The sequence below is a fragment of the Dermacentor silvarum genome, chromosome 1 (assembly GCF_013339745.2).
Source record: "Dermacentor silvarum isolate Dsil-2018 chromosome 1, BIME_Dsil_1.4, whole genome shotgun sequence".
Lineage (NCBI taxonomy): Eukaryota > Metazoa > Arthropoda > Arachnida > Ixodida > Ixodidae > Dermacentor > Dermacentor silvarum.
Window position 1 is genome coordinate 326,526,708 of NC_051154.1, and position 26,856 is coordinate 326,553,563.

Consider the following 26,856-nt stretch of genomic DNA (forward strand, 5'->3'; position numbering starts at 1 on the left):
GAAATGCTCAAGTATGCCGACGATACCGCCCTAATTATTACCGGTGATAATATTTCTAATAAGAAAAAATGAATACAGAACTAGCCAAACTTGCCGATTGGTTTGCTGCTAACAAGCTTACCATAAATCCCAATAAAACAAAATATATAGTATTCCACTCCCGAACTAAAACTACTCCACATAATGATATGCTACTACGTATTAATAACTGCCCTATCAAACGTACTGACTATTTCTCTTACCTTGGTGTCCTTCTAGATAGCTGCTTAAATTGGCAGCTTCAGATAGATGCTGTGTGTTCTAAATTAGCTTCAAGTTGTCATGCCCTCGTGCAAGCTCGTGAATATTTTCCTGCTTCAGTACTCCGCCTTTTGTACTTTACTCTAGTGAACTGCCACCTTTTGTACTGTGTAGAATCTTGGGGCTTAAAATATAGTTCCTACCTTGAACACGTAAGACGTTTGCAAGAACGAGCTATACGTACCATAACTTTCTCGCGATACTATGAACCAAGCAAACCCGTGTTCTCTATGCTAAAAATCTAGCCTTTTGATTTTTTTACGGGAATTAAGATTGGCCACATGTATTAATGTTATAAGACACAACGAGCCATTCCCCATTTCGTTACTCTGCGCCCCACTACGCCACACCAGGAAGCAAACTTGTGGTAACCTAAATATTTCGCCAATAAAAAACGCCTATGGCAAACGACTGCTACAGTACGCTGGTGCGAAAGTCTGGAATGGAATTCCGCACTACATAAAGAACTCGCAGAACTTGCCGAGAGCAATGAAAAATTACTACGAAGTAATTCTGCTTCCTAAACTGATAAATATTTACGTTCTATTTTTGTTAGACCATGTACAAATATTATTTATCAAGGTTTTCATGTGTTTATTACGAAGTGGCGTAATTTGCCTGTTCTCTTGGTTAACCTGTCGAACAGATTATTACTAATACCTATACAACATGTCTTATACTTAATAGCGCATGAAAAGGGACGAGGCACGGATGGACGACGTGGACACACAGTGCTGTGTCCGCGTCGTCCATCCGTGCCTCGTCCCTTTTCTTGCGCTATTAAGTATACGACATGGAATACCAACTCTTATGCTCTGTCAATATACAACATGTTCTCATTAGCAAATCTAAGTACTACTACTACTCCTCAATTATTTGTGTGTTTTTTTTTGCGAAGTGTTGTATTTTCTTGTTTTTGTTAATCAAGTTGACTACACTTACACCAAATAGTGTGACAGTTTCTTATATGTATATTTCTAAATGAGCCCTGTACTAGCCATTGCCAACGGGACCATAGAGATTGTGCGTATCTTGTACAATGAAAAGTATATGTGTAATAAAGAAAAAAAGAAAGAAAAAAACGCAATGGCATTACTATGGTGGTGCGAGAACTAATGCATGACTATATGACGGCGATGCAATGACCCCAAGGGCATCACTACTATGAGTCCATACCTACTGGCCTACGCTATAAGACAGCTTGGGCCACTGGGATGAGGGAAAAAGTGTGACGACGACATGACAAGAGTGATATCACGAAGCTGGAATGATGACAAAGGAACAACCATGATGGCATCCTGACCAGGTAGACCACTTGGGCGACTTGGTCGGCATAAGAGGCTAAATCATGGGTACTCAAAGTGGCAGAACCCCTCCGCGAGGTTCTGCGAGCCACTGATAAATTTTCCCTGGTTCTGCGCTCACGAAGTCGCTAAGATCAGTCACAAGATGACGAGAACAGCACTAAAGCAGCTTCCGCACTGCTTTTGTGCAAAATAGAAATGGGATTCACCGATTCATTCAGTAAATAAAAGCGTCTTGATGTAGTAAGCATTTGTTTTATTTATACCCTCGATGATTCAACATTCGGTCAATTCAGAGATTTTTTTTTTCAGTCCCATGAAATCTGAATTAATGAGGTTTTACTGTACTCAAAGTAGAGCCGGCACTAATTCTAAGGCCTCTTGCAATGAAATCTTTACAAGCGTCCCCGTGCGATACTCACTGAAAACTCATTCTTTCTCTGCATGCCTGGGTAGTGATGCTGTCTTGTCTTGGCTCATGATCATTGCACCCAGTTTGCACCACATGGGTTGCATGTTGCCATCAAAATAGCTTGTCCGCTACCACTGTTGGCCCCAAACGTGTTGTGCACCAAGCCTAGCCTCACTACTAGGGGGAGGGGGGTTCCTTGGCACTTCATGGAGTAGCAAGGTTGCCTGCGACCAACATGCTCAAGAACCTCTGGGCTAGATAGAGAGATAGCCTCAAAACAACTGAAGTAGGCAAAGAATGCTATTCGCGTTAAAACAGGCTACTATTTTGTCAAGTGAGAGGAATAATTCAAAAGTTCCAGGAAACAGGCTGCCCAGCCTCATGCACCGAGTGCTACATTGTACCACCGCTAGACAGCACCTCTTGCCAGTAATGAGCTATTCGGGAAACTTTTGCAGCTCAGGATAATAGCGATCATTCAAATTGCACACTTTTGTAATGGTATGTTGATGCTATTTTGCATTGGCCGTAGTGCATGGCTTGAACAAACAAACAATATATGGAAGAAAGTCAGTAGTGGAGGCACACCAGTACTAAAATGAGCAGTGGTAGATGAAGCCATGAGCCAAAATTAGGAATGCGTGTAGCTGAAGTGCGGTCATGAACATTGAAGCCAGCTCACCTTGGAGTATGCCCTAAAGAAGAGCACAAGGTTCTTAAAATACATTTCCAACCCATATGCACTCCACAGCTGGTAACTGCAGACTCCTAGATCTGCCATCATCCAGTGTTCGGATTAATGTGCAATAGAAGAAAGAGGTGAAGTAATGCCTGACACCACCAAACCCTCGCTACCAATACTAGAGGTGCCCACAGACACTTTCGGTTACTACATTCCACAAGACTTGGCAGACGTCGTTACAATGGCGGCACACCTGGCAATGCGACACAGCAATGAAGCACTTGCGCTATCAAAGTTAACCGAGATTTCGAGGGTAGCTCGACACCTTTGTGTTGCTTGTTGGTAACGAAAAAAAATTTTTTTGCCTACTTTTTCGAGAATGGGCCAGAGAACTGAAGACGGAGATTTCAGGGAGTAAGGCAAAGAACTTGAAGAAAGGCATAGTGCATACTGTATCTTAGGCGCAGGCAGAGAGTGCTGCCTGTGTAAGGCTGCTATAGTTAGGCGGTCTGCTTTTAACATTTCTGCTCCTTTGTAGATCAGGTTAGCAGCTCATCTAAAGCAATAATCCCTGCCCCTTAGCTCACCCTTTCTTTTAAAATGTGTATGTGAATTAGGCAGGAATGGCATCCATAATAAAGCATTAACTCTAAGTGTACAGTAGTGAACAATGTTATTTTCCATTTGGGTCTTGTGAGAACTGCTCAGAATGTTGGTGCAGTGTTATGCCAGACCGCTAGCCTAGGACACGTCTCTTGAACACACACTACCATCTTCCGTTATTCACACCGCATAGCCCACCCACCATGCACACAATTTGCGTACCTGAAAACTAAGAGGTGTTTGTCGCATGTTACCCATAACTCCACAAAGATCTGTAAACACTATTAAATGCTTCGGTTCTTACTGGAAAATTTGTATCAATATGTTAGGAACAGACTACCTTCTCTCACCGAGTATGTAGTAGCTTTCCTGGTGTATTTGCGTTTTTGCAATTGCTCTACCCATAGGTTGACAAACTCTCTCACGAGTCGACTCTTTCAGATTCGGACTGACACGCGAGCCCGTGTAAGCACAAGCAGGTCCTAGGGGTGCGAGTTTGAGCGAGCACAGCAGAGTAGAATTTTGGCGAGTCCAAGTCCAACTGTGCCATAAGATAAATATGCAATTTGTTAGTGAGCTTGAGTGAGTTCCATTTATTTTGTAAACCTATTCCACACCTAGAAACACCTCACATTACCCAATTTATTCAATGTGCTTGCCGAAATGTACAGCATATCCCTACGAAGGCTGAACTGGATATGCTTAGCAGTTCGCAAACAGCGCAAACAGCAAATGTTTCATTACGACAGCAAGCACCAAGACCATCAATTGGCACAAAATTGATATTTTCTTGCAGTGGCTGCAAAGCACTTGCAACACTGAAATTCTTCTGCCTTGTTCCACCCAAAGACGCACAATATTCACACCAAATTTCAACTTCATATACCTTATATAGTTTTGAAATAACACAATCTTAAGCACTACATATGCTACAAAGATCTTGGTACATATGCTACAAATATTTCGGCAAATTCACAAGACGTGCCTATTTAAACCACACACTTCTACTTTTCCACACAAATCACACTTGACATATCGAAACGAACATTCCTTCTATATATTATTCTCGAAGATTTTTTTATAAATTTTGCCCACACCTGCAGCGGACATTCTTCACCACATCTGCTACCTGCTTTGCTGCAAAATGCATAGAGGGCTGTACTAAATAGACAATAGCGATTGCTCATATGCAAGTCAGCCTGTAAAGGTCAACTTTCTGAACCCAGGCCCGTTTTTACGTTGGGCTGCCTGCCCGAGCGCGACTAAAAATTTTATGGCGAGACCCAGGCCCGGCCCTGGAAATAATCTACGTTACCCACCCGGCCTGGCCCGCCACCCCTTTACCTCAGGCCCAAGCCCGGCTCAAAACAAGCCCGAACCCGACCTGAAGAAGACATGTTTTTCAGAGTCGAGACGCGCGAGGATAACTCGCTGCACGTGACATGCACACCACCAGAAAGTCCGAGCCTGGCCCGGGTCAAAAAGCACATGCCGTGCTCTAAGCCATGTACCCTTCAAGAAATTTCACCGATGCCCAAGGCCAACGTTTCCTCCACAGCTGCCCCAGTGCACACCCATTTTCGCCAAAGCTTTGGTCAGATTAGCAGCACATACTATCACGCAGTCTCCTACGCAGACTGGCACCAAGTGGAAAGCACAGTCAAAGTAAAAAGCAACCTATAGAATAACTGCTCTTGGGGTCGTTATCGAGACTTTCTCTCTCATCTTTCTTTGCGCCGCTTCCAGTATGTGCAATTCCAAGCCATTGTTCGTTGTCAAAATCACCGTGTTTGTGCCTCCGCATGTAAAAAGCAGTAGCTTTTTTTTGGCACTCTAATGGGCAAGCATGCCTTGACCATTTTTTATTTTTTCGTTTATGTTTTCTGTGCATACAGCGAACAGCCTCCCAAACAATGCAGCTACATAATAATAATGACACTTGCTCTGTATCTGTGGTATCTGTCTTACGGTGTTTTTCACTGGTCGATCTAGAGCGGCCGCCGAAATCCTGGAGCGAGTGCTCACATTTCACCAATACTAATCTGTCAGCGGAGAGCGAAAATGCTCCGTGATGGATTGTACCGGAAGTCTGTCACACATCACAAAAATCACACTTCTGCTCTGTGCGTTTCCATGGCCACCAAAATCGCTGTCCCCCAGCGAACGGAAGTGATATGCTTCTCCTCCTATTTCCACCCAAATCCGCGCCTCGGCAGCGGAGCAAGTGAGAGCGATCCGGTGCAGAGTGAGTTGATCCAAAACGACCAGTGGAAAGCGTAAACCCACTCCCAGCTCGACCAGTGAAATTTGGATTCGCCGCCATGGAGCAAAAAATCCTGCTCCAGATCGACCAGTGAAAAACACCATTAAGCAAAGCGGAGACACCCCAACCCCAAGGCGTGTCGACGTCTGGATTTGGGCCTCATTGTACCTCGCACATGCACTAAATGTGTAGGTGCTGCATTCGCACCTCAGGCACCTCAAACACCTAGTTAGAGCACTGTCTCCACTGTCTTTTCTTGTTTCACGAAGCCTTTCAGGAATAGGTCGGCAAACTAGTTCATGAGTCGACTCACTCAAACTCTGACCAATGCACGAGTTTGAGTAAGCCTGGCAGAGTAAAACTTTGGTGAACCTGAGTGAGCTCTAAGCAAGAAATACAGTTTCTGAGTGGGTTCCATTTATTCCACCAACCTATGGCTCCACCTAATGAGCTACATATTGTAAGCAGGAAAGTCTGGCTACTAAATTTACATTATCTACTCACTGAACTGAACAAGAACATTAAACAACAGGTCGAGAGCAGTACACCGATAGAAAAGCTGCCTCTCAATGTGCATAGCTAAGCACTGTGAAACACTGATGACTTGCATAATATGGTTGCTACCTTGCAGACCTCGCAAGTGAATGCTACTGAAGTTTTCATGGCACAAAAACGGGCCATATATGTTTTGTAGAAATGAGGCATTAAGTGTCTGTTTTAGATGCTTATAACAAATTTTTTAATGCTTAAAAATCTGGTGTTTAGTTGTTGCCTGAGGGGCAACACAATGTGACCCAGAAGTACTTCTGCTTGTGCAAGTTGGTGCAAAAAAACGTTAGTGTGAGAAACCAAAAACAGTAGGAGTACTTGCACCCAGGACCAATGCTGGCCTTACATGTATGTGTGCCTATTCCCTTTGCCTTTTGACTGTTTAAAACTTTCAAGATGCAGCAAAATGGTGCAATTTTAAAGCGCACCTATAAGTTTCAATTTAAAGTAGGGTATGTGGCTAAGGAAGAAAGTAGGCCTAGCCGGAGGCGTTGCCTTAGGGCCCATTCACAATTGCGACTGGCGACCAGAAATCTACTCAAGACAAATGATGTTCATTCACACTGACAAATGCGACCGACGAGTCACTAAACCGAAATGTCTCTCGATATGCCGTTCATGTCTGCTTGAAATGTAATCGCCACAGAAAATAAGCGTCAGCATATACGGACGTCCTGTTCCTTTGCATCTGATTGGTTCAGCTGTTCTGCGACTGCGCGACTGAAAAATGAGCAGTGAGCGACTAGCCCGAAACGGTCGCCTTTCGAGAAAAGCGATCATTTGGGACTCCTTGCGACCATTAGGCTACCACTGCAAATCAGAAATGTGGCCAGTAAAAAGGCATGTCTACATACTGAACCTATTTAAATAGGTACTAACATGTGACAGCAGTCTTGGCATAATGTGTGTCACCTACCGAATGACTTGCTCGCATAAAATAAGCAGAGTAATGAATTTAAAAAGCTTAAAGCGAGAAGGGTATGGAGCCCAGTCTTGATCACGAACGCGTCATATCAATTGTTCACCGCAGGTATATTCAAGTTCCTTACAGACTGTTACGTGTACAAGAAACTCCTGTAATGAAGTGCAAAGGCTACAATTCTTGAAAAAAAATGGACTAATAATTCTGTTGCGGACACCGTCACTATTTGCAGAGTGCTCTGAATAAACTGGCAAGAAATGCCTTTTATACAGTTACTCGGGCTCTTCTGTTCGTGCATTAATGTAATGCATGAAGGCTGACAGCGCGACATGTAAAACCTCTCTTGCATACACCACATATGACTGAATACTTCACTTCAGTCTACATGGAAGTTAAAAATTACAACAGTACCTTTTGGCGATGGGAATCTGCTGAAGCCCATGCTCGAACGCCCGCTGTAAATCGGCGTCGATTCGCTCCAAGAGAACATAAGGCGTTTTGTCCATGCTGCAAACCAAAGGCAAGTAGAAAGAAATTGGTGTTACAATGTATTTTGTTAACGTGTCACTTATTGTGTGAAAACGTGAGACAGCAGGGGTGCCTATCAGTTGTGCAAAACGAAGGGACAGAGTGAATGTTCTGAGCAGAGATGGCAACAACTGCAGCTGTTGTCCAGCGAGACGGTTCGCTTTTACAAAACACCCGGCACCACAATCTTCACCGAACTGGACCTGACAAAAGCGGGAGCGCGCAGCAAACTTTATCAATTCTTGACCTAGAACGGAAACTCCACGGTTCGAGGTCAGGACCAAACTGCTTTACACCAATGTTAGAAAACTAAGAACAAAGAGCAACAGAAAAATGGAAACCAAAGCGGCCACCTCGACGCCGCGAAACCCTAGTTAGCGCTGCCCCGAATACAAAAGTCGGCTCAAATTCCGTTGAACAGGCTTTTCAACTCAAATGCAATGAATATGTCAACGAATCTAAACTAAGGCAGGAAGCTTACGTAAAGTGAGATGCCGGTGACACTTGTCCCGATTACAGCTGCTCAGATGCCACGGCCACACACATTGATGTTGATGGTTTGACGCTGCGTCTGCTGTACGTCTGCTCTCGCCGACTGGCTGGGCCGGTGGAGCTTGTCCCTAGATTTTCTGCGCACGGCACAACGGAAGACGTGATTGGTGACTGGAAAGAGCGAGTCAAAGGCGCGCGTTTCAAAAGAAGGCATTGTTCAAATATGGGCGCTAGCCCGTACACAGATGCCAATGCCCGTCCTGTTGATAATAAACAATAGGCTCGCTTTGGCGTCAGTAAATTGAATCCGACACTTATGTTCACACACACCAAAGTAGACCACGCTACTATTGCGTTTCACCACCTCTTCGAGCTTCTGATCTCCTACTCAGGGTTGGAATTTATCATTTCTTTAATTCAATTACTAAGTACCAGTGATTTCCCCTATGTTGTCCTTGGTCTAATTGTTTGTTGGCTTCTTACTATATTGCACATACACGTAACAGTACCCTTCACCTCGTACAGTAAGAACCCCAGCACTCAAACGCTCTGTACGTGTCCGCGGTCACCAAGGCGCATCGCAGCCCCCAAAACAGCTGACATGAAGCAAGGCACAAACAGCACATTACGAATGGCTGCGATGACGCGACAATAAAGCTAATCGCTACAGGTCATATGGTCACTTCTTAAACACAAACCAGCACTGCACAATGCACATACACATATGAGCTTCGCAGCGATGACGCGGACACACACAGCACCTAGGCACACCATACGCTGAGGTGGGCTATCGCACTCTTTTCATTCTGACACGTACTGAGTGCACGTACCATGCGGAGAATGCGCATGTATGTGATGGCCTTCGCATTTGTACTGCTGGTACTGCACAAGCGAAATACGGCCCAACACACACGAAATCGCCGGTTTCATTTCTTCCGACCCTCGCGTAAACACAACACATTTTGGTGTGTTGCCGTTGACGATCGCACGCACTGAAGAGGTCAGGCAGGGTGACGGTGTAAGAAGATAGGTGCTCTGACGGCGTGCCCGCGCTGGGGCGAGAGCGCGGCCACTTCGTGTGACCGGAAGTGACCGCCGCCGCTAGGAGCAGCACGCGTTCAGGAGGCCTTGAAGAAGCGGCACAACAGTGGATAATTTACGACCTCCGTCAGCATTTAAACACCCATACCCAAAGATACGCAATTTTTAGTTATTTAGATGCCAAATCCTGAGGAGGTAGAAGGTTTCATGCCACTTACAGTCAAAATACCGTCATTTCAAACACGAGAGAGACGCGTCGTCTGCTCGAGCAGACGGCGCGCTGCACTTACCGCTGCTCGCCGCGTCGGAGTCAATCGGAATGTCGGCAGAAATATAATGGGACGTTCCTCCAACCAAGTAGAGTCGTTTTAAGCAGGCGAACGACATGTATTCATCTAAGTAAAGCACTTCTGCCGCGCGTGCCCATAAAAGCGCCTGCAAAGCGAGCGAAGAAGTGGCCCCCAGAACAGGTGCTGCCCCTTGCAGCAGCGGCATGCGTAGAGTCACACTAAGTGGCCGCGCCTCGCGCCGCCATCCGATCACCTTCCTTTTTACACCGTGAGCAGTACAGTGCACTAGAAAATATTGGGTAGTGGAAGAAGCGTCGGCGTCGGCGCGAGGCATATTGTGTAGAAGCTCACCAGATGGCGCGTGCGCTCGCTTCCGGAGCACCGGCTGATGGAGTCCGCGGCAGAGCGCAGCAGACGAGTGCGGCGGCACAGAGTTTCAGAATGCTGTGTCATGCCAAATATGTCAGTATGATTCTATGTAAAGAACACTAACATCTGTAGTATGGGATGGCAGGGCACGGTTCGTACCTGCAATGTATGTTATCGCGATGCATGCACTTCGTGCTGCATCGACAGAGTGCACATTTAGCATCAAAATTTCACTTTTTTTACCCAGTTGCACCAGTCACAAGTCCCGTTCGAAACATAGAAAATACATTTGTATTGAATAGGATTTACTAGACAGTGACTCCAACCAAGTAGGGGTATGTATTAACCCGACGTTTCGGAGCCACTTCGGCTCCTTCTTCAGGGGGTATTCTTCGGAGGTGGCGGTGTGCAGCTTTTGGAAGGTCCATCGTCAGAAAGGGGAGAGAAATGAAGGGGGGGGGGGGGAGACACTTGATAGGGCACCTGTTATTGACACACGGAAATGGCGAAAGGGTGGGGAGGCTGCGGCGTTGCTGGGCGACTGGGATCACCGATGCTGGGGGACGCGTTACCCACCGGAAAGCCGTTGAAGGGGAGGGGGGCTAAATGTTTTGGTGTTGGTGACCTAGAGTGGGGGCTCTTTTCTTTTCGCCGTGTCTACAGGGCCATGGACATACACAGAGGGTAGGATACCCTTCACGCGGTTTATATTACATCGGGCTAATAAATACCCTTACTTGGTTGGAGTCACTGTCTAAGTCCTAATCAATTTTTCCAACCAGCCGGTAATTCTGTCGAAATGTTTAGCTTCAAACTTGTAATGAATGCATGCATACTGTTGCATTCTTCTATCATTATGATTTAAGCAAGCGATGAACATGTGCATTTCAGGAGCATGAGCAGCCTGCAGACAGTTTTTTTTTTTTTCAGTATCAGTATAGATAAGGGGGAGGCATTTTCAAGAAACATACTGCAACAGATGAGTTGCACGGTAACACAATACCATTTCACATACTTATGTACAGCGGCTCGACCTCAGATATCTTGAGGTGACCCGACTCGTTGGAATGGTTTAAGGACTTCACAAAAAAGTGCAGCCGTGTGGTAACATGAAAAGCTACAACCTTCACCAACAAAGATTCTGTAAGGCTGGCGCGCCCTATCCGGTCTTGTCGGTTTCTCTTAAGAGTAATAACATCTTAACACTCTCATGATGCAGCTCCTGTGTACTGAATGTGGCTGTGAAAAGGTTTTCTGATCTTCGAATAAACCTGAAAAGTCATCCGGTTGGATACAGTAGGCCACCATTGTCTCACAGCCTGGTGTACTGAGCTGCAGCAAGACTATCAACATCATCCTTCTTTGGGAGAAGCAATTTGTGGCATTCATCGCACTCCAATTTCAACAAAAACTTCCTGGCAACATTACCACAAATGTAAAAAAATGAGCCGGTTGTCACTTTCTGCTTGAAAACATGGAGACAAGGTCTGGTGCAGGGCCCTGCTTCTGATACCCTGCAGTCGGAATGTTATCAACATCAAGAAGGCATTGGATTATGTCAGTTTTACCAGGCTTTGGGCCTTCTATTATGTCTGGCTCAAGGAGGGCTGTAAGAACACCAGGCTCAGCATTCCCATTAGCAACAGATCTGGCAAGCCCATAAATACTTAGGCAAGACACAGTGCAGTAATGAGAAACTGTTGGGGTATTGGATGGGTATTGCAACCGCTTGACTGCCGTGCTATAGCGAAGAGATTTTGAACTGGGTCCTGACTCAGGTTTGAGGTCATTAAGTATTCGTAGCTAACATTCTTTGTCATGTAGGTCAGCAACGACAGAACGCTTGCAACTGCGACTCTCAGGCCAACAGTAGTACATGCGAACAGGAAGCCACCTCGACCACCTACATGCAGCTCCCATTCGGTCAGGCACGTCAAAAAGGAAAGAAGCTTTTCCACAGAAGCAGATTCTGGCCGCAGAGCTTGGCTTGGAAGTCTGGATCTCATTATTTCAATGACGTCTTGGATCATCCTGCACCAAAACATGCCCCAAAAATGTATTTTCTAATATCCACACTGTTTACGATCGTTTGAAGATTATGCTGGGGCACTGTCACATACAGGCAGTCGTTGCCATCCGCACCATCATCTGGGGATGATGACTCATGAACGTCGCGACGAGACAAACGCACCTTCTTCGTGCGTGCAGCTGGGCACACTGCAACGCGTTTTCTCTCGGGTCTTCTCTGACGCATTTTCTTTGAGAGGTAGGATGGCAAATCGGGCAGGAGCGCGGGCACCGCGGCGTCGGTCAGCGCCGGTGTACCTCGAGGAATCTTTACTTCCTCACCGTTGATGAAGGGAACATAGTCGCGCAAAATAAAATGCGCATCAACGTGCCTCTCCCACACAATTAAAGTATCGGAGAGTGGCTTATCTTAGCAGCGAAGATTTCTCTTCCATTGCTTCCACCGGTCATTCTCTTTAGGCACTCCAAAAAGAGACAACGTGCGCTCATTTACTTCTCGAAAACCAGGATACCCTCATTTGCAACCGGGCACATAGCAATGCCTATCGCTTTTTTTCTTCTTACATTATCCAAAAAGCGACAACAGGGAAGCATCGAACAGAGAAACGGTCACGCTCGGCACTTTCAGTAGCTTCACTTGCAAAAACACGAAAAGCACGCTGGCTCGTCACACCAAGAACGACGCGGTAAGCGGTTGCAGCTACGCGGGCAACGCGGGCTCCAACGGCACGTTCTCCTCGGGAAGAGCACACCATCGCCCCTAGCGGAGTCTTCGCTCTTGGCTTCACACTGCCTGTGCGCCCAGCCCTCCGCTCTTTCCACTATCCAATACTTCTAGTGCACTGTAGTGAGCAGGGTACAGCGGATTGCTGTGTTCGACGACTATCTCTGCGAGTGCTCGATAACTCCTTCCAATGATCCCCCCCCCCAAAAAAAAAACTGCCACAGGTGCCTAGGCCTCGCGCTTCGCTTCGAACCAGCGCCATGTTTGTGCGGTCGCCGCATACATGCTGCATACTGGCAAAAGTTCACGACCGCCTCTCGTGACGTCAGAGCAGCCATTTTAAGCGGACCGCGCGAGTGCGGTGCGGCTGGCGGCGATGGGCGGCTCCAGCGGCTACAGGCCATTAGCGGACCGTCTTTGTCGCTCCGCTAGCCCGCTTGCAGGTAAGCGGAGGGCGCATGCGCATTCGTGGTTCCGCTCCGCTCAGCAGCTAAGCGGAGCGTAAAAACGCTAAACTGTCTATTGACCCTTTTCGCGGCGCTCCCGTGGGCGCGGCCATGTTTGATCACGTGGTGACGCATCCATTGCTTGCCTCAGCTGCCTCCGTTGCCTCCGCATTCACAATGCAAGCGCGTGACGCCGGTGCGGCGCATTAAACCTCCGTTTCGGCGCATATCGTAGACGGCGGCTTTGTGCACGACACGAAGCTTTGACCACATCTTTAGAGGACATGTAAGTGCTTTCAGAGCTCATTACGCCTTGTCCAAACGGCGCGAGCAGCGTATACGGTGCTTGTACTAAAAGCGGGGCTAGAAATGTATTCCAGTTAAGCTGTCGAAACTTCCCGCTTATGAATTAAATCGGGATCGGTGTGCTCTTCGCGTTCTTTGTTTGGCAAACATTTTGAATCAGTGGCTAGTCATGTTTCTGACTCAGTAAAGTTCCTCGGTGCGGCTACTATCTGATTGTTTATTTTCAGCCTAATCGCTCGCGGTTGTGCTCTGCTGCGATAGATTTGTTCTTGCTGCGCATAAAGCTTGGAATGTAAGTGTTCTGTACTTTACGGTAACTTGTAGCAAAAACGTTTTATCGTTAGTCCCTCGCTTACTCTGTGGACCGTCACGAAACGTTCAGCCTCGAACATACGTGTCTTGTCGGTGTAGTCACCGTCACTCATGCTTCGGCACATTGGTTCAAGTGTGCGCTCATTCACTAATTATTTATATGTTGGCGATATGGTGGACGTACGTTTGCGTGCGAGTAGGCGTGGGTGAGTGCGAGAAGCTTACTATGCCAGTAATTGGCGCTACTTCCTTTTGTAACGAGCGGTACTCCCTCTTAAGTGCCGACGTTCCGGAGTTGAAGTGCTTTCTTTGAAGGTTAGCTATACAGCGCTGGCTGATGAATTATCGTTTTTGATCCTCGAGGAAAGCAGTGCATCGCGAAGGGCCGGCAACACAGGCAGTCCATATATGCAGCAGGGGCGTCACAGTTTGATTCCATTCCTTAATATGTAAATCACTATTTTTACAGCGAACTACCACACACGTCTTCCCTTTATCGTTACACATTTTGTAGCATGAATTGGGCACAGTGCATTAGCGAACACCCAGTTTGTATTTCCGACCGCCGATCGCACAGTAGCAGGACAGAAGCAGTAACGGTTTTGTAATCGTGCGCATTCACTGAGGCAACGTATGTCGCGCCACCGGAAGCGCCACCTCGTTCCTCTAGCGCAAACTACGCGAAAAGGGTCAATAGTCACGCACGCACGCGACAGAGGAAGGCGGCCGGAAGCGCACGCTCTTCGTTCGCGCGCGAGGAACGGGGAGGAGGCGACAGAGACGGGAGGGGGGGGGGGGGGAGGGAGGACGGTGCGTTCTGCTTACGCGGCTGCCGCTCACGGAGCTATCTTGAAAGCTATCTGCGACGCGGCTGAAGTGTGCGCCCGCGGCGGCCTCACAGAGTAACATACAAGGATAAGAGAGGACACTTCCATAGGCGCCTGCGGCCGATTTTGGTTCGCAGCGCACCTAGCGGGTGTGTGGAATCTACGCAGACTAAGATTCGGACCGCAGGAAACTAATCTCGAAGGCTATCTTCTGGCGATTAGAAAACGTACACGGCCTCCAAGATTGCTTCCGTGCGAGTGCTCGTCCCGGAGGCTATATTATTGCGATAGCAATTATATGGACACTTCAACCGGATTTCTGCCGTCGCCGTCGTCGCCGTGAGGTTCCGTATAGATAAAATCTTCGCCGCGCGCCGTAGCCCCAGCGGAAGCGTGCGGGGACGCGCGCTATCACGGAGAGCGAACGCACTCATCTTCCACGCGAAAGCAAGGAAGCGGAAAGCCAGCGCCGGAGGGAGCAGGAGGGGGGGGGGGGGGGCACTTCTCTGCCAACAACCGAGATCGTCGCTCGTCCGCACAGTCTTTATCTCCACACGGCTCTGACCATTATGCACTGTGCATTCGCCGCTCAGTTTCTGTTGAAGCGATAGACCGCACGTACCTTCGCCCGCTGCAGCGCATGGGCTTGCTGCCAGCGTTTTGACAGTCGTTGTCTGCAGTCGTTCAGTGTGATCTATTCATGTTTGTTTGTGCGCGCTCACACCACGCTTGTTCATTCAGTTAGTAATAGTCGGGCAACATTTTCCAACGCACGCTACACATGTAACGCTGCCCGGATCGGCAGTGCAGCGCTACAGGTGTGTCCCTTCGCACGCGCTGCCCACGGGAAGCGCTTCTCATCAACACCGTTTCACACGCGCCTTCTCGTGGTCATCGAGTCTCTACATGCCGGTCTATTTACGCCGCAGCACACCTGCTTACTTAATCAGCTCATGTTTACTACAATTTATATTGCTACCAAAGCCGCTCACCTTACTTCGTGTGACATTGCTGTGTTGCTATCGCATTCATTGCTTCGCCCTTAGGGCGAAACTGACATTTTTATGGCTAGATTTTGATTTTTTTAAAGCGTTGCTTGCATGCATCGAGTAGCTTCGTGTAAGCTGTACCGCCAGAGCAGCAAGCACACGATGCCACTGTGCTTATGCAGGCACTTTAAATGTGTTGAAATGTGTTTATGCTGGCCGCAGCAGACCCGGCCACAGCGACAATTAACAATTCGGCCGGTGCGAAGTGTTGAAGTGACCAGGTGTGTGCTAATGACCACAAATGGTCGGGCTGATTCGGTGACAATTCACTAGTCCACTACGAGCAGCACAGGTTAGAGAGTTGAATGTGCTCATCCTTGACCTCAAACCAGCACGTTGAGGCAGCACAGCAAGGTAGTATTGATTACAGCACATCGATGTTCGAGCGCTGTCATTAAAAGCTACATCAAGCGAGCAGCGCACCAGCTGCAGCGCGATTCGTACGTACGTAGTACACTCGGCCACAAAATATTGCGAAGGGCGCGAACGCATGGCAAAGGGGTCTTCCTCTCCTTCTAGCGGCGCACCCCTGATGTCGAGATCGACGCTTGCGCGCATGCGCGTCCCTTCGTGACTGCAAGCGTGCATGCTCCCGCGCTTGCGCTTTGCGCGCCGGCGCAAAACCTCTTTGCCTTGTTTGAATACAAATACCGAGATTCTTTTATTGCGATAGCAATTATATGGACACTTCAACCGGATTTCTGCCGTCGGCGTCGCCGTCGCCGTGAGGTTCCGTATAGATAAAATCTTCACCGCGCGCCGTATGCCCGAGCGCAAGCGTGCTGGGACGCGCGCTATCACGGAGAGCGAACGCACTCAATCCCCCACGCGCAAGCAACGAAGCGGACTTCTACTGTGCCAACAACCGCGCTCCTCGACCGCACGGCCTCTTATCTCTCCCACGCGCAAGCAAGGAAGCGGGAAACCAGCGCCGGAGGAAGCGGGGGGGGGGGGGGGGGGCGCACTTTTCTTCTGCCATCAACCGCGCTCGTCGCTCGCCGCACCGTCTCCTATCTCCACACGGCTCTGACCTTTAAGCGCCGTGCATTCGCGGCTCCGTTTCTGTTGAAGCGATAGACCGCAGGTACCTTCGCCCGCAGCGGCGTATGCTTGCTGCCAGCGTTTTGACAGTCGTTGTCTGCAGTCATTCAGTGTGATCTCTTCATGTTTGTTTGTGCGCGCTCACACCACGCTTGTTCATTCAGTTAGTAATAGTCGGGTCACATTTTCCAACGCACGCTACACATGTAATGCTGCCCGGATCGGCAGTGCAGCGCTACAGGTGTGTCCCTTCGCACGCGCGCTGCCCACGGGAAGCGCTTCTCATCAACACCACCGTTTCACACGCGCCTTCTCGTGGTCATCGAGTCTCTCTTCATGTCGGTCTACTTACGCCGCAGCACACCTGCTTACTTAATCAGCTCATGTTTACTACAATTCATATTGCTACCAAAGCCGCTCACCTTACTTCGTATGACATTGCTGTGTTGCTATCGCATTCATTGCTTCGCCCTTAGGGCGAAACTGTGACATTTTTTTCAACATGAAACCGCAAGTTGCATTTTCCAAGGATCTGTGAGCATTAATTGGGCCTGCTGATTTAGTGTCCTTGTTTATTCACACAATACTTCAAGTCCTTGTAAGCACTGCTGTCTCCATAACGTTCCTTGGTTTTCCTACGAGTACTCCACTTGTGTCAAAGCCTTTACTGCCGCACCTGAACACTAAATGTGCAGTAGAATAATATCCAGAGCAGAAAATATGTGATGTAAATTTAAGCATATCTTGCATATCTCCCGGTCGCAACAACGCAGTTCTCGTTTCTGCGCTGCGCCTCTTCGTGGCCAATCTTCGTTCTTTTTCTTTTTACGAACGGGGCGTTCTCCCACAGAAGAGTGTGGCAAAAAAGGCGCTTTATTGAATGATAGGCAAGATGAAAATAAAATTATTTCCGTTATATCAGCTAAGTTTTTTTCCCCCGTCGAAGCCGCTATAATGCCAATCGCAAGAGGGGCACCTCGCGGCGACACTGAATATTGTCGGCGCTACAGTGTACTAGAATATTCTAGAACACTATAGTCGGTGCGCAAGGAACAAGAGCGGAAACACGCACGCTTGCAGTCACGCGAGGACGCGCATGCGCGCAAGTGTCGGTCTCGACACCAGGGGTGCGCCGCTAGAAGTAGAGAAGGACCGCATCGCTAGCGCTCGCGCCCCCCGCAATATTTTGTGGCCGAGTGTACGTTACTGCGAGCTTATATGCATTGCATCACTTATTTATCAATTGCTAAAGGGACAGATGGCCGCTACTACAGCGCAGGCATAATTACTGGTCTAGCGGCATGCAGTCAACAAAGATTGCAGGAGACCCGCCGTTTCGCGGCATGTCGAAAGACCGCTGCCGTCGCGGCGCGTACCGTCGTGCGCTCGAGCAGTTCCGTACACACGTCTGCTTATCGCTGCTGTTAATTCATTTATAGAAAGCATTTCCTCGCGTTTGTGCGCCTGAACCTAGCAGCGTGCAAACCTTACCTGAAGTTCAACTACGCACGTGCGTGACTCGCTTCACTTGCGATTGACACCGCGCTAAAACTTGGCCGCTTATTTCTTGAACGGCGTACACGTATTCGGCGTTGCATAATTTCTTGCCATTACGCAGCATGCCATCCATGCAAAAATCTTCGGCGCCCGATATTCGCTGCAAGCCGTGGTACAACACATTTGAAAATGGCGGGTCCATATTGTAAACGTGCTTCCCGAAGCAGACGACTGAGCTTGGTGCTACCCAGTCTCGGATCGAGGCCGCTTTTTAGCACCATTTTTGCAGCGCCCCCTGGGCAACGCAAGAGCCCCATTTACATCGCCAATTTCTAGGCATACATGTCCGTTCCTTTTTTCTTTCTTTCATTCGCTGCGAAAAGAAAACAGTTCATGAATTCATTCAAACAAGTTAGGCCACTGCGAGTTACAGCACGTTATCAGGATCGTCAAGTTGCTTCAAAGGAGAATATCTTTACCGCCGTAACACGCGTGATTTAAGCACGAAGTGCCGCTGCATGGTTACGCACCAAGTCGTAATAATTTCAGAGGCTAAAAAATCGCTTTACTTCACCTGATAATGGCCGCTGTTTTCCGTCCAGCTAACTACTCCACACTGAAGAGCGAAAAGAAAATTACAGTAACCGCCTTTTCAACTCAGTGTTACGACTTCGATCCTGAGTCTAGAGACTGCTCTCACACATGATCCTCGCTAAAACCCTATTTTAGTTTGCCTTTTGTAGCACCGATTCAAAACACAAAAGCCCGGGATTTACTTGCGACGGAAAAATGAACTCACCACGATGGCACCAGAACTACACAATAAAAGAACACCTCAGGCCTCCGTATAACCACTAAAGTTGTGCAATTATCGCAATTATCATGATGCTGTAAAGTATATGACGCGACAATGAGTATTTGCTAAGGATTTCTTTTTTTTTTTTTTTTGCTTTACTAAGGGATGTTCACGCAACCTCGATAAGGCTGCGTGATATCAGAGATTGCGGGGTGAACACATCGCGACAAGTCGCTTAAGCGCAGCATTTCTCTCTCCCCCCCCCCCCCCCCCCCCCGTATCCCTTCAACAACTTCTAATAAAAGGGCAACTTGCTCCCTGTGCTTTACTCGAAACACAAAACGACTACAAATCAGCCTTTTTCACGGCCCGACGGCCCATGCGGCCCTGGCGGATTAGTCGCGAAACGTTTTGGAAGGGTCGCGCGCGCGGCCGTGCGGCCCCATCTGGGGGCAACGTCCCCCGAAAAAAAAAAAAAAAAAGCGCTCGGACGCGCGCTACTTACAACTCGTGCCGTGTACCGCGTTGAAACTCCACTGGTAGCTCGACGTCAGTGCAGTACTGAAAGTGTGCGTAGCGTAAGACTGGCTTTGGTACTGCGACGGGCTTTCTTGTCGACGGCACCGATAAAATCACCGTGCCTATACCATCGTTCGACCGAAACCCGCGCGATAGGCCGTCGAACCGATAACGCGACAGCCGCAACGCCTTCGTTGGTATATATATAAATAATCGCGCTCAAATCGAGTCAAAACATGCCTACGAAGTTGAAAGGTTGAAATGCGCAAGGCTTCGACCCTCTCAAGCCGTGCACATGAAGTTTGAGCGAATGTTGATTTCAGCGAAGCTTAGGCCTGGCTCCGTAGAGTTCGTGCACCCGCTACCGGCGGACTTGTACTGAAAAGTAAGCAAGTTAGGACGAAGGAAACTGCTTTTATAGTTCAGTTCTGGCCTTAGCGATTTTAAATAAACTACTCTTCGCTTCGCACGGTGCGTACACAATAATCTGCAAGCGGCGACACAGCGCTGTGCCCAACGGCTGTGCCAACATCTGTAGGTCACCTTCCCGTAGGCTGCCACTCGTATTCGCAACGTAGATGGGTCGGTTTGTACGTGTTGGTATGCTCACGCATTTCTTAATTCCTGAGATATACTGTTTATCTCTGCGTCAAACGCGAAACAAGAGACGTACGGTACATTCGGTACAGCAGCATAAACAGCCGCCTCGCTCAGTTATATACCAACGGTGTCTGCGAAGGCATCCGCGTTTTTGCGGGAGAACAACACGGCCTTTAAGTGAGCGCTTATGTGAGCACATTTTTCTCTAATAATGCTTTATGACACGCGCAAACTAAGTACGATGAAGTTAAAGAAAATCGAGAATCAGTAATAAATTAACAGCCCGATATTTGTAACTGGATCACAGTCGCCGTTGAGTAGCTCAGGCGCTCATACTGACTCGTCTCACGGTGGAATAACGCGACTCATATGAGCAGGTATGTGTGTTTTATTCGACTTTTTTTTCACATCAGCAATGCACCTTTTCCCAATGTTTGACGCTAACAACGATCTGTGGCTGTAGATGTCGATGTACACAAGGGCACCGCTTTGCTAAATCCGACGCGGAAGGCTGCGCGGTCGAAAACTTCTTATGCAAAATGTCTAAAGAATATGCAAAAAGAATTGAAAGAAAAGCGAGGTGCAAGTGCAGGAGTCAGCGACAACAAACTCCAAAGCAGCCGCACCGGCAGAGGGTACTCAGCGTACCTTTATAGGCCACACTATAAACAAAACATCGCTATCACGCCTGCTCACCCTGCATATATAGTTGGTGAGTGCTACATGGCTTCCAGGAACGACGTGCTGCCCCGCAGAAGCCATTAATAATTATTCGCGATCCACGAAATGCAGAACCGATGCGCACTCAACAAGGGCGCAGGTTCACAAATCAACCGGCGAAAGCCCCGGCACCCTACCAAAACGTTTCGGGTGGCGTGTGGCAGAGGGCAGCACAGGAAAATGAAAAAGGCGGATTGGCATGACTGCGGCGAACAAAAAGGGGGGGGGGGGGGGGGGCAACGTTCACACATCGCGCGCTCGACATGGGCAGTGAGTGACGATATGACGTAAATGGCGCAAGGGTAAATGCTTCTTTGCGTCGTCAAAAACAGCAGCCCAGCGTTTACGGCCGCGCTACAAGCACGGAAGAAGTCATCTCTAAAGATATGCGAACACTACGCACACATACGTATGTAGTACCTCTAGCTTCTGGGATTCGCGTACGTCCGACGTATGTACTATCAGCCAAGAAATTAAACGGGCCACGGCTCCAGCGGCCGGAGCGGCTTCCTGGCCACAACGGGGCACTGCTGTCTCGCTCCGCGTAAAGTTCCTATATAAGAAAAGTACCGCCATCCTTTGATAAACGCCGCTTCTCTCTCTCCTGTATCTCTGATTGGACGATGATAGCGCGCGCTTTTCACTTTATATTTCGTTTTTTTCCGCCTCACGTTGAAAGTCCTCTGCGCAGCCGCAGTCGCCGGCGGCGCGCGCCCGGCCTGAAAGCTTTAACGTGACTTTCTAGGTGCGCCACCGTCGACTTGGCTTTCGCAAGCAAAAAGCAAAGAAAAAAATTTGTCGCAGTTTCACCCGAAAGGCGAAGCACCCATTGCGATAGCAAATTAGTAGAGAGCTATATGGAGTAAGGATAGTAGTTTTATCAGCTGTACAAACTTGGACATGCAGCAGCACCGGCAACACACAGAACTGTTGTCGACGCCGTCGGCGTTTTGCCAGCCTCTGGGGGCGGCTCGGCCCGTGCTCCCTTAAGGGCGGCGGCACTGCCCTTAAGGGAGCACGGCGCAGAACGCGGGTTTGTTCTCCGCCGTGCGTTCACTCCCCGTGAAAGCGCGCGTCCCTCGCGCCCTTTCACTCGCACATACAGCGTTCGGCGCGCGGCGACGATTTCATCGCCTTTGACGTCATACGGAACCTCACGGCGACGACGGCGCCGACGGCAGAAATCTGCTTTGGAGTGTCCATATAATTGCTATCGCAATAAAAGCAAGCGCTTTAATAGAGGAGGCGGCGGAGGAAAGAGTAGATGGCGGTACTTTCCTTAGCTCCGCGCGCTTGGGTCGAGAGTACCGTGGGTGGCGTTAAGGCTCATTCACACCGGCGACCAGTCGCAAATGGTCGCTTTTCTCTAAAAGCGACCATTTTGGGCCAGTCGCTCACTGCTCGATTTTTCAGTCGCGCGACGGTGGTCGCAAAGCTGCTCAGCCAATCAGCGCCGCGCCGAAAGTGATGTGTGTCATCGTCCACGCCAAATGCAATGTCCGCGTCACGATATGCAGGCTACAGGCCGGTAATTGGTGATTCTGGTACGCAGCAGTTGCATCAACGTGTCGAATGTACTACGCGGCCGCATTCGCTGGAAGCTAAACAGAAGGAAAAGAAAGCACAACACAAACCCTTTTTCCAGCTGCCGTTCGTTGGACGAGCACGCCACCCAAAGGTGAACAGCGGGTGAACAGCTTTGCTTTAATATTATGCACTGAATAACACGCAATGCGAAGTAGAAATTACAACTTGCTCTCGATAATACTCGTTGTCGTGCGCACAAAGTTCGGGCAGGAGGCGGCTTGCGTGGCCGGTCACTTCACGCGAGCGGAGGAAAGGGCGCACCCACGAGCGTCGCCTTTTCTTCGGAGGCTTCCCCGCTGCCACAGCTGACACCGGCGGAGCACATCAGCACAGGGACGACGTCTTACTGTTCGCTCGAATCAGAATACAGCCATCGCTCGAATCAAAATCCATGGCTGTTGCCGGAACGCGAAACTAATTTACACAGTGCCAGCGAAGTGCGCACTAACTGCGTAGATCCCTAGAATTCTCGCTGAAGAACGAGCATGTCCGAGATAGCGACTTGCCGGTGTGAAGATCAGTCGCCTTCGGTCGTTTTTGTTCGCGAGTCGCAAATGGTCGCGCGACCTCCTCAAGTCGCCGGTGTGGATGAGCCTTTAAGCTTCTCTCGCGCTGTGTCTTGTCACGCTTGATAAAATGTCTAGTGCGTCGTTCGGTTGCTCTGCGGTCGCGATGAAAGGGACCGTGCATAGCCGGTATTCAACATATGGGGCTGTCGCGCAGAAGCCCACGGCCGCAGGGAATGAAATCCCGGCACTGTGAAAGAACGAAGACCTGCTCTGCTTTTTTTTTTTTTTTTCTTGCCTATATTGACCTTATCTTGCACACTAGTGTCTGTCGCCTACGTCCCGTGCTGCTCGACTTTAGGCAACATTGCGCAAGGCGCCGTCACCGCGGGAGTCAATCCGGAGGCAAGCCGACTTAGCTACGACCACCATTCCTGCGTCGCTGATTGGTCACGTCGGCTTGCGGCAGCCGGAGAACGTCGCAAAAATGGATCTTGCATCCATTCTCCGCACGGCAAGGAAATTTTGACGGGTGCGAGCACCACCGCCCGCGCACGTTAGCCTGAGAACGTCAAACGGTGCACGGCAAGCCGCCGTGCCGCTAACGTGAACATGCATTTTCCCGCAGGCGTGAAAGAGCGCGCGTCGGCCGCCGGCGCACTGCGCAATGTTGCCTAAACTCGAGCAGCAAGGGACGTAGGCGACACACACTAGTATGAAAGATTAGGTCAATATAGGCAAAAAAAAAAAAAAAAGAGCAGGTCTTTGTTCTTTCACAGCGCCGGGGTTGGACTCCCTGCGGCCGTCGGCTACTGCGCGCGACAGCGCCATGTGTTGAATACCGGCAATGCACGGTCCCTTTTATCGCGACCGCCAGCCGCAGAGCAACCGTTAGACGTACATTTTATCGAGCGTGACAAGACACCGCGCGAGAGTGAGGGAGAAGCTTAACGTCACCCACGGCACTCTCGACCAAAGCGCGCGGAGCGAGACAGCAGCGCCCCGTTGTGACCAGGCAGCCGCTCCGGCCGCCGGAGCCGTGGTCCGTTTACTTTCTTGGCCGATAGTACCTTAGACTAGAGTGTACGTACTAGACAATCCATATTCTAGTACACTCTACTTTAGACACAAAGAGCTTCCCAAACGGGGCGTCAGTGCCCACTGGTTCGCCGCGCCGGCAGCCAGCGTTGGAGCGTAAAAAACTTGCGCATGGCCCAGCGCGCGTATTGTCGCCAACAATCGTCCACGCCATTGCAGTGCGCTAGCAGAGCTCACTTAGCAAAGTCGGCACGCCTACGGACAAAGGCACACAAAACGAGCAAAGAACCTGCGTAGTCCTGAAACGAGACACTCGTGGAAAGTAGCCTGCACCGTATTTCACTTCGATGCCGCCTTCGCGAAGCTGTCTGCTTTGACGTCTTCGTGAGAATTGGAACGGGATTTAAGATGGCCGTTGCCCGCTTCGCCGTCTACGGCGAATACTGGAACGCAGCCCATGCCACCAATGTGCGGCGCGGCAGCACACACCGGCGCGCATCGAAATGTCGTGATGCTCCAAGTGAACGAGCACGACACTAGTGTTGTCAAATACACTTTAAGTACAACAGACACCGTACCGTACACACCGCAAGTAATAAAATGAAAGATCGAAATAACTCGCCTGCGGTGAGCGAAAGCAAGGCGCCAGAGAGGAACGACACGCACGACGTCGTGCGAACTCAAAACTATATCATAGAATAAAGAACCAACTGACTATGTCGCGTCTAGTGCCACGACGAGAGACGCGAAACCACGCAGCAAACCGGTCGACTAGCCAGGTTTTGAGAGCTCACTAGAATGAAGAGACGGTGATCGCGTCACAATGTAGCAACGTGTGCCGCTAACAAGGGCGAACACAACTCTATGGCGAGACTGCTTAGAGCACCAATACGAACACTTGCCTGATGGTTGTCGGACGTGGCCGCACCAGCGAGACGCTCAATTTGCCACACAAGGCACGACCGGTGGTGACCAACTTGAACTGAAGCACAGTGCAAGCAACGACAAAGTTCAAGGAGCAGCCTTTGTTCAGACAGAATTCACAACTAGAGATGTGCGCCGAGACGACTGCGCGCCGCCGCTGACTTCTTGTGGCGCCGCTATGCCGCCGCCGCCGACGCAAACTGATCGGCGCGCCGCCGCCGCCGCCGTTTTTTCTCGGCGCGAGCGGCGCGCCATTTAAGTAAGAATAAAGTTTTTTGTTTTAAAGTAAATCCAGCTTCGTTGGAGATTTGTGTTGTCTTGTTTATTCTTTTCCCTGTCTCAGGCATAGTACCATGTCAAGTAAGGGAGCAATGAAGCAACACAAAACAAACAAAAGCAACCGTGCTCTCCGCGAGTCTGCGCATGCGTGTCCTCACCAGTCAGCGCAACGTGGGATGGGGGGATTCCGAAACTCCTCTTTCAAAAGCGCCATACGGAGCGACGAGACGGAACAGCGGTCTCAGAACGTCGCAATGACGGCTGGACAGTCGTGGTTGCTGTGGTTGCGGATAGAATTGGCGATATGTCTGAAAACAGCATCAACGCGAGAGATGCAACTTGTTGCGAGATAGAAATTTCTGGCCCCGATGTGTTTAAGATGCCGGTTGGAAGTTTTCGCATTATTCCGTTGCATTCGAAGGTGAAGTCTAGTTTTGTTTGGAAACATTTTGGACACTTAACATACATCACTGGGGGAAAGCAGAAGACAGTTGGGACGGACTACTAGTGAAAGAGCTGCTCGACCAAGTCATTAAAGGAGGACGCCTTTCGAATCGTGAGTAGAGCGCCTTTGGTTCTTATAAAACTAAATATGTTGGTCGTAGCCGTTTCATCATTTCATTGTGAGAATTTAAATATTCGCCTGTTCCCACCGCAGCTGCAAGGTAAAACGCTACGCGTGCGCAGTACGCACGTCGAACATGCAGAGACGCTTGATGGATGTTCACAAACTGCAAGACGACTGCAAGAAGGGGGCAGCCGCGACGGTCAAGGATTATTTCCTTGATAACTACAGCCTTTGCAAATATTGCCTCTGAACGAAATTGTTCGATCCAATCATTGTTTTGTTCCCAGTTTGTTTGTTTCCTAAATAAAAATATTTCTACATCTCTGCTGCATGGTGCTCTTTCTTTGGAACATTCATTTGAATAATGAAATGCAACGACACCGATAGTTGCACTGAACTATAAAACAGTTTTGACGTGCAGGTTAAAAAAAAAACATTTTTTATTTCCCTGAAATAATTGTGCATCCGAGCAATGCCTGCATTTCTACTAATCCGCACTTGGTTCAATCAACCCGGTGATGACGAGTTATCAAATTCAGCAAAATTCGTTTTGAACCGCATCATAACATATCTCAGCTAAAAACACTATTCACTTGAAGCAAAAAAAAAAGTATTTTGATTCATTTTTCTTCCGGGAAAAAGGCCGTTATAAGAAAAGTTACTTAAGCAAAGGGTCACTAATATTCAGAACATGTGATTTTACTTACTGTCTCGTCGGGGATGTGTGTTGTAGCATCTGGTGATTGGTTGACAGCTTAGACTTGAACCCAGCAATAGATGGTCATAGAAGAGGTCTGTTCTATATATTTATTTCTTTTTACATATAGCATTCAGGACAAATGGAAGCAAGATTAACATATCTAGAGAGTGTCACGTGCACCGGTGCTGGCTTAGCAATTCTAGACGAATTCACTGACTATTTGCTCAACGGACCAATATCTCATATAAACCGAGGCATAGCAAAAAATAAAACAATTGCGACTACGTACGACGCAAAAAATAAGCAAGGTTCGGCATATTCATGGGGAATGAAATGTACAAACACACTTTACGCGCCTTCAGATATGCATGTGCCCAATATTTTTCCAAATGTGTCGGCTAAAAAGCTAAAGATTATCAAAACCCCCCGTTTTGCGTTTCTCTCACTTTCAACGCCTCTGTATTCGGTCCACTCCGCCCGTATTATGAAAAGCACAGAATTTCAATGAGTTTTGCAATGAAGGATGTAGCTAAACAGCTCTTTAAATTTAAGGTTTCGGTTTCCACGCCGCCGCCGCCGCCAACGAAAAATGGCAGTGCGCCGCCGCGCCGATGTCACATGACGTCCCCGATGC

General features: G+C 48.8%; 1 protein-coding gene across 2 annotated transcripts in view; it reads right to left on the reverse strand.

Annotated features, from left to right (window-relative positions):
- Positions 1-26,856, reverse strand: part of LOC119437340 (uncharacterized) — a 583,955-nt gene that overhangs the window by 103,326 nt on the left and 453,773 nt on the right. Inside the window, exon 5 of one of the 2 annotated variants that reach the window (XM_049660450.1) lies at positions 7,447-7,542. The exons of the other annotated variant lie outside the window; for it this stretch is intronic. Within the exon in view, the coding sequence (XP_049516407.1) occupies positions 7,447-7,542 (96 nt within the window). The remainder of the gene's footprint in view (positions 1-7,446; positions 7,543-26,856) is intronic. 2 annotated transcript variants of the gene reach the window in all.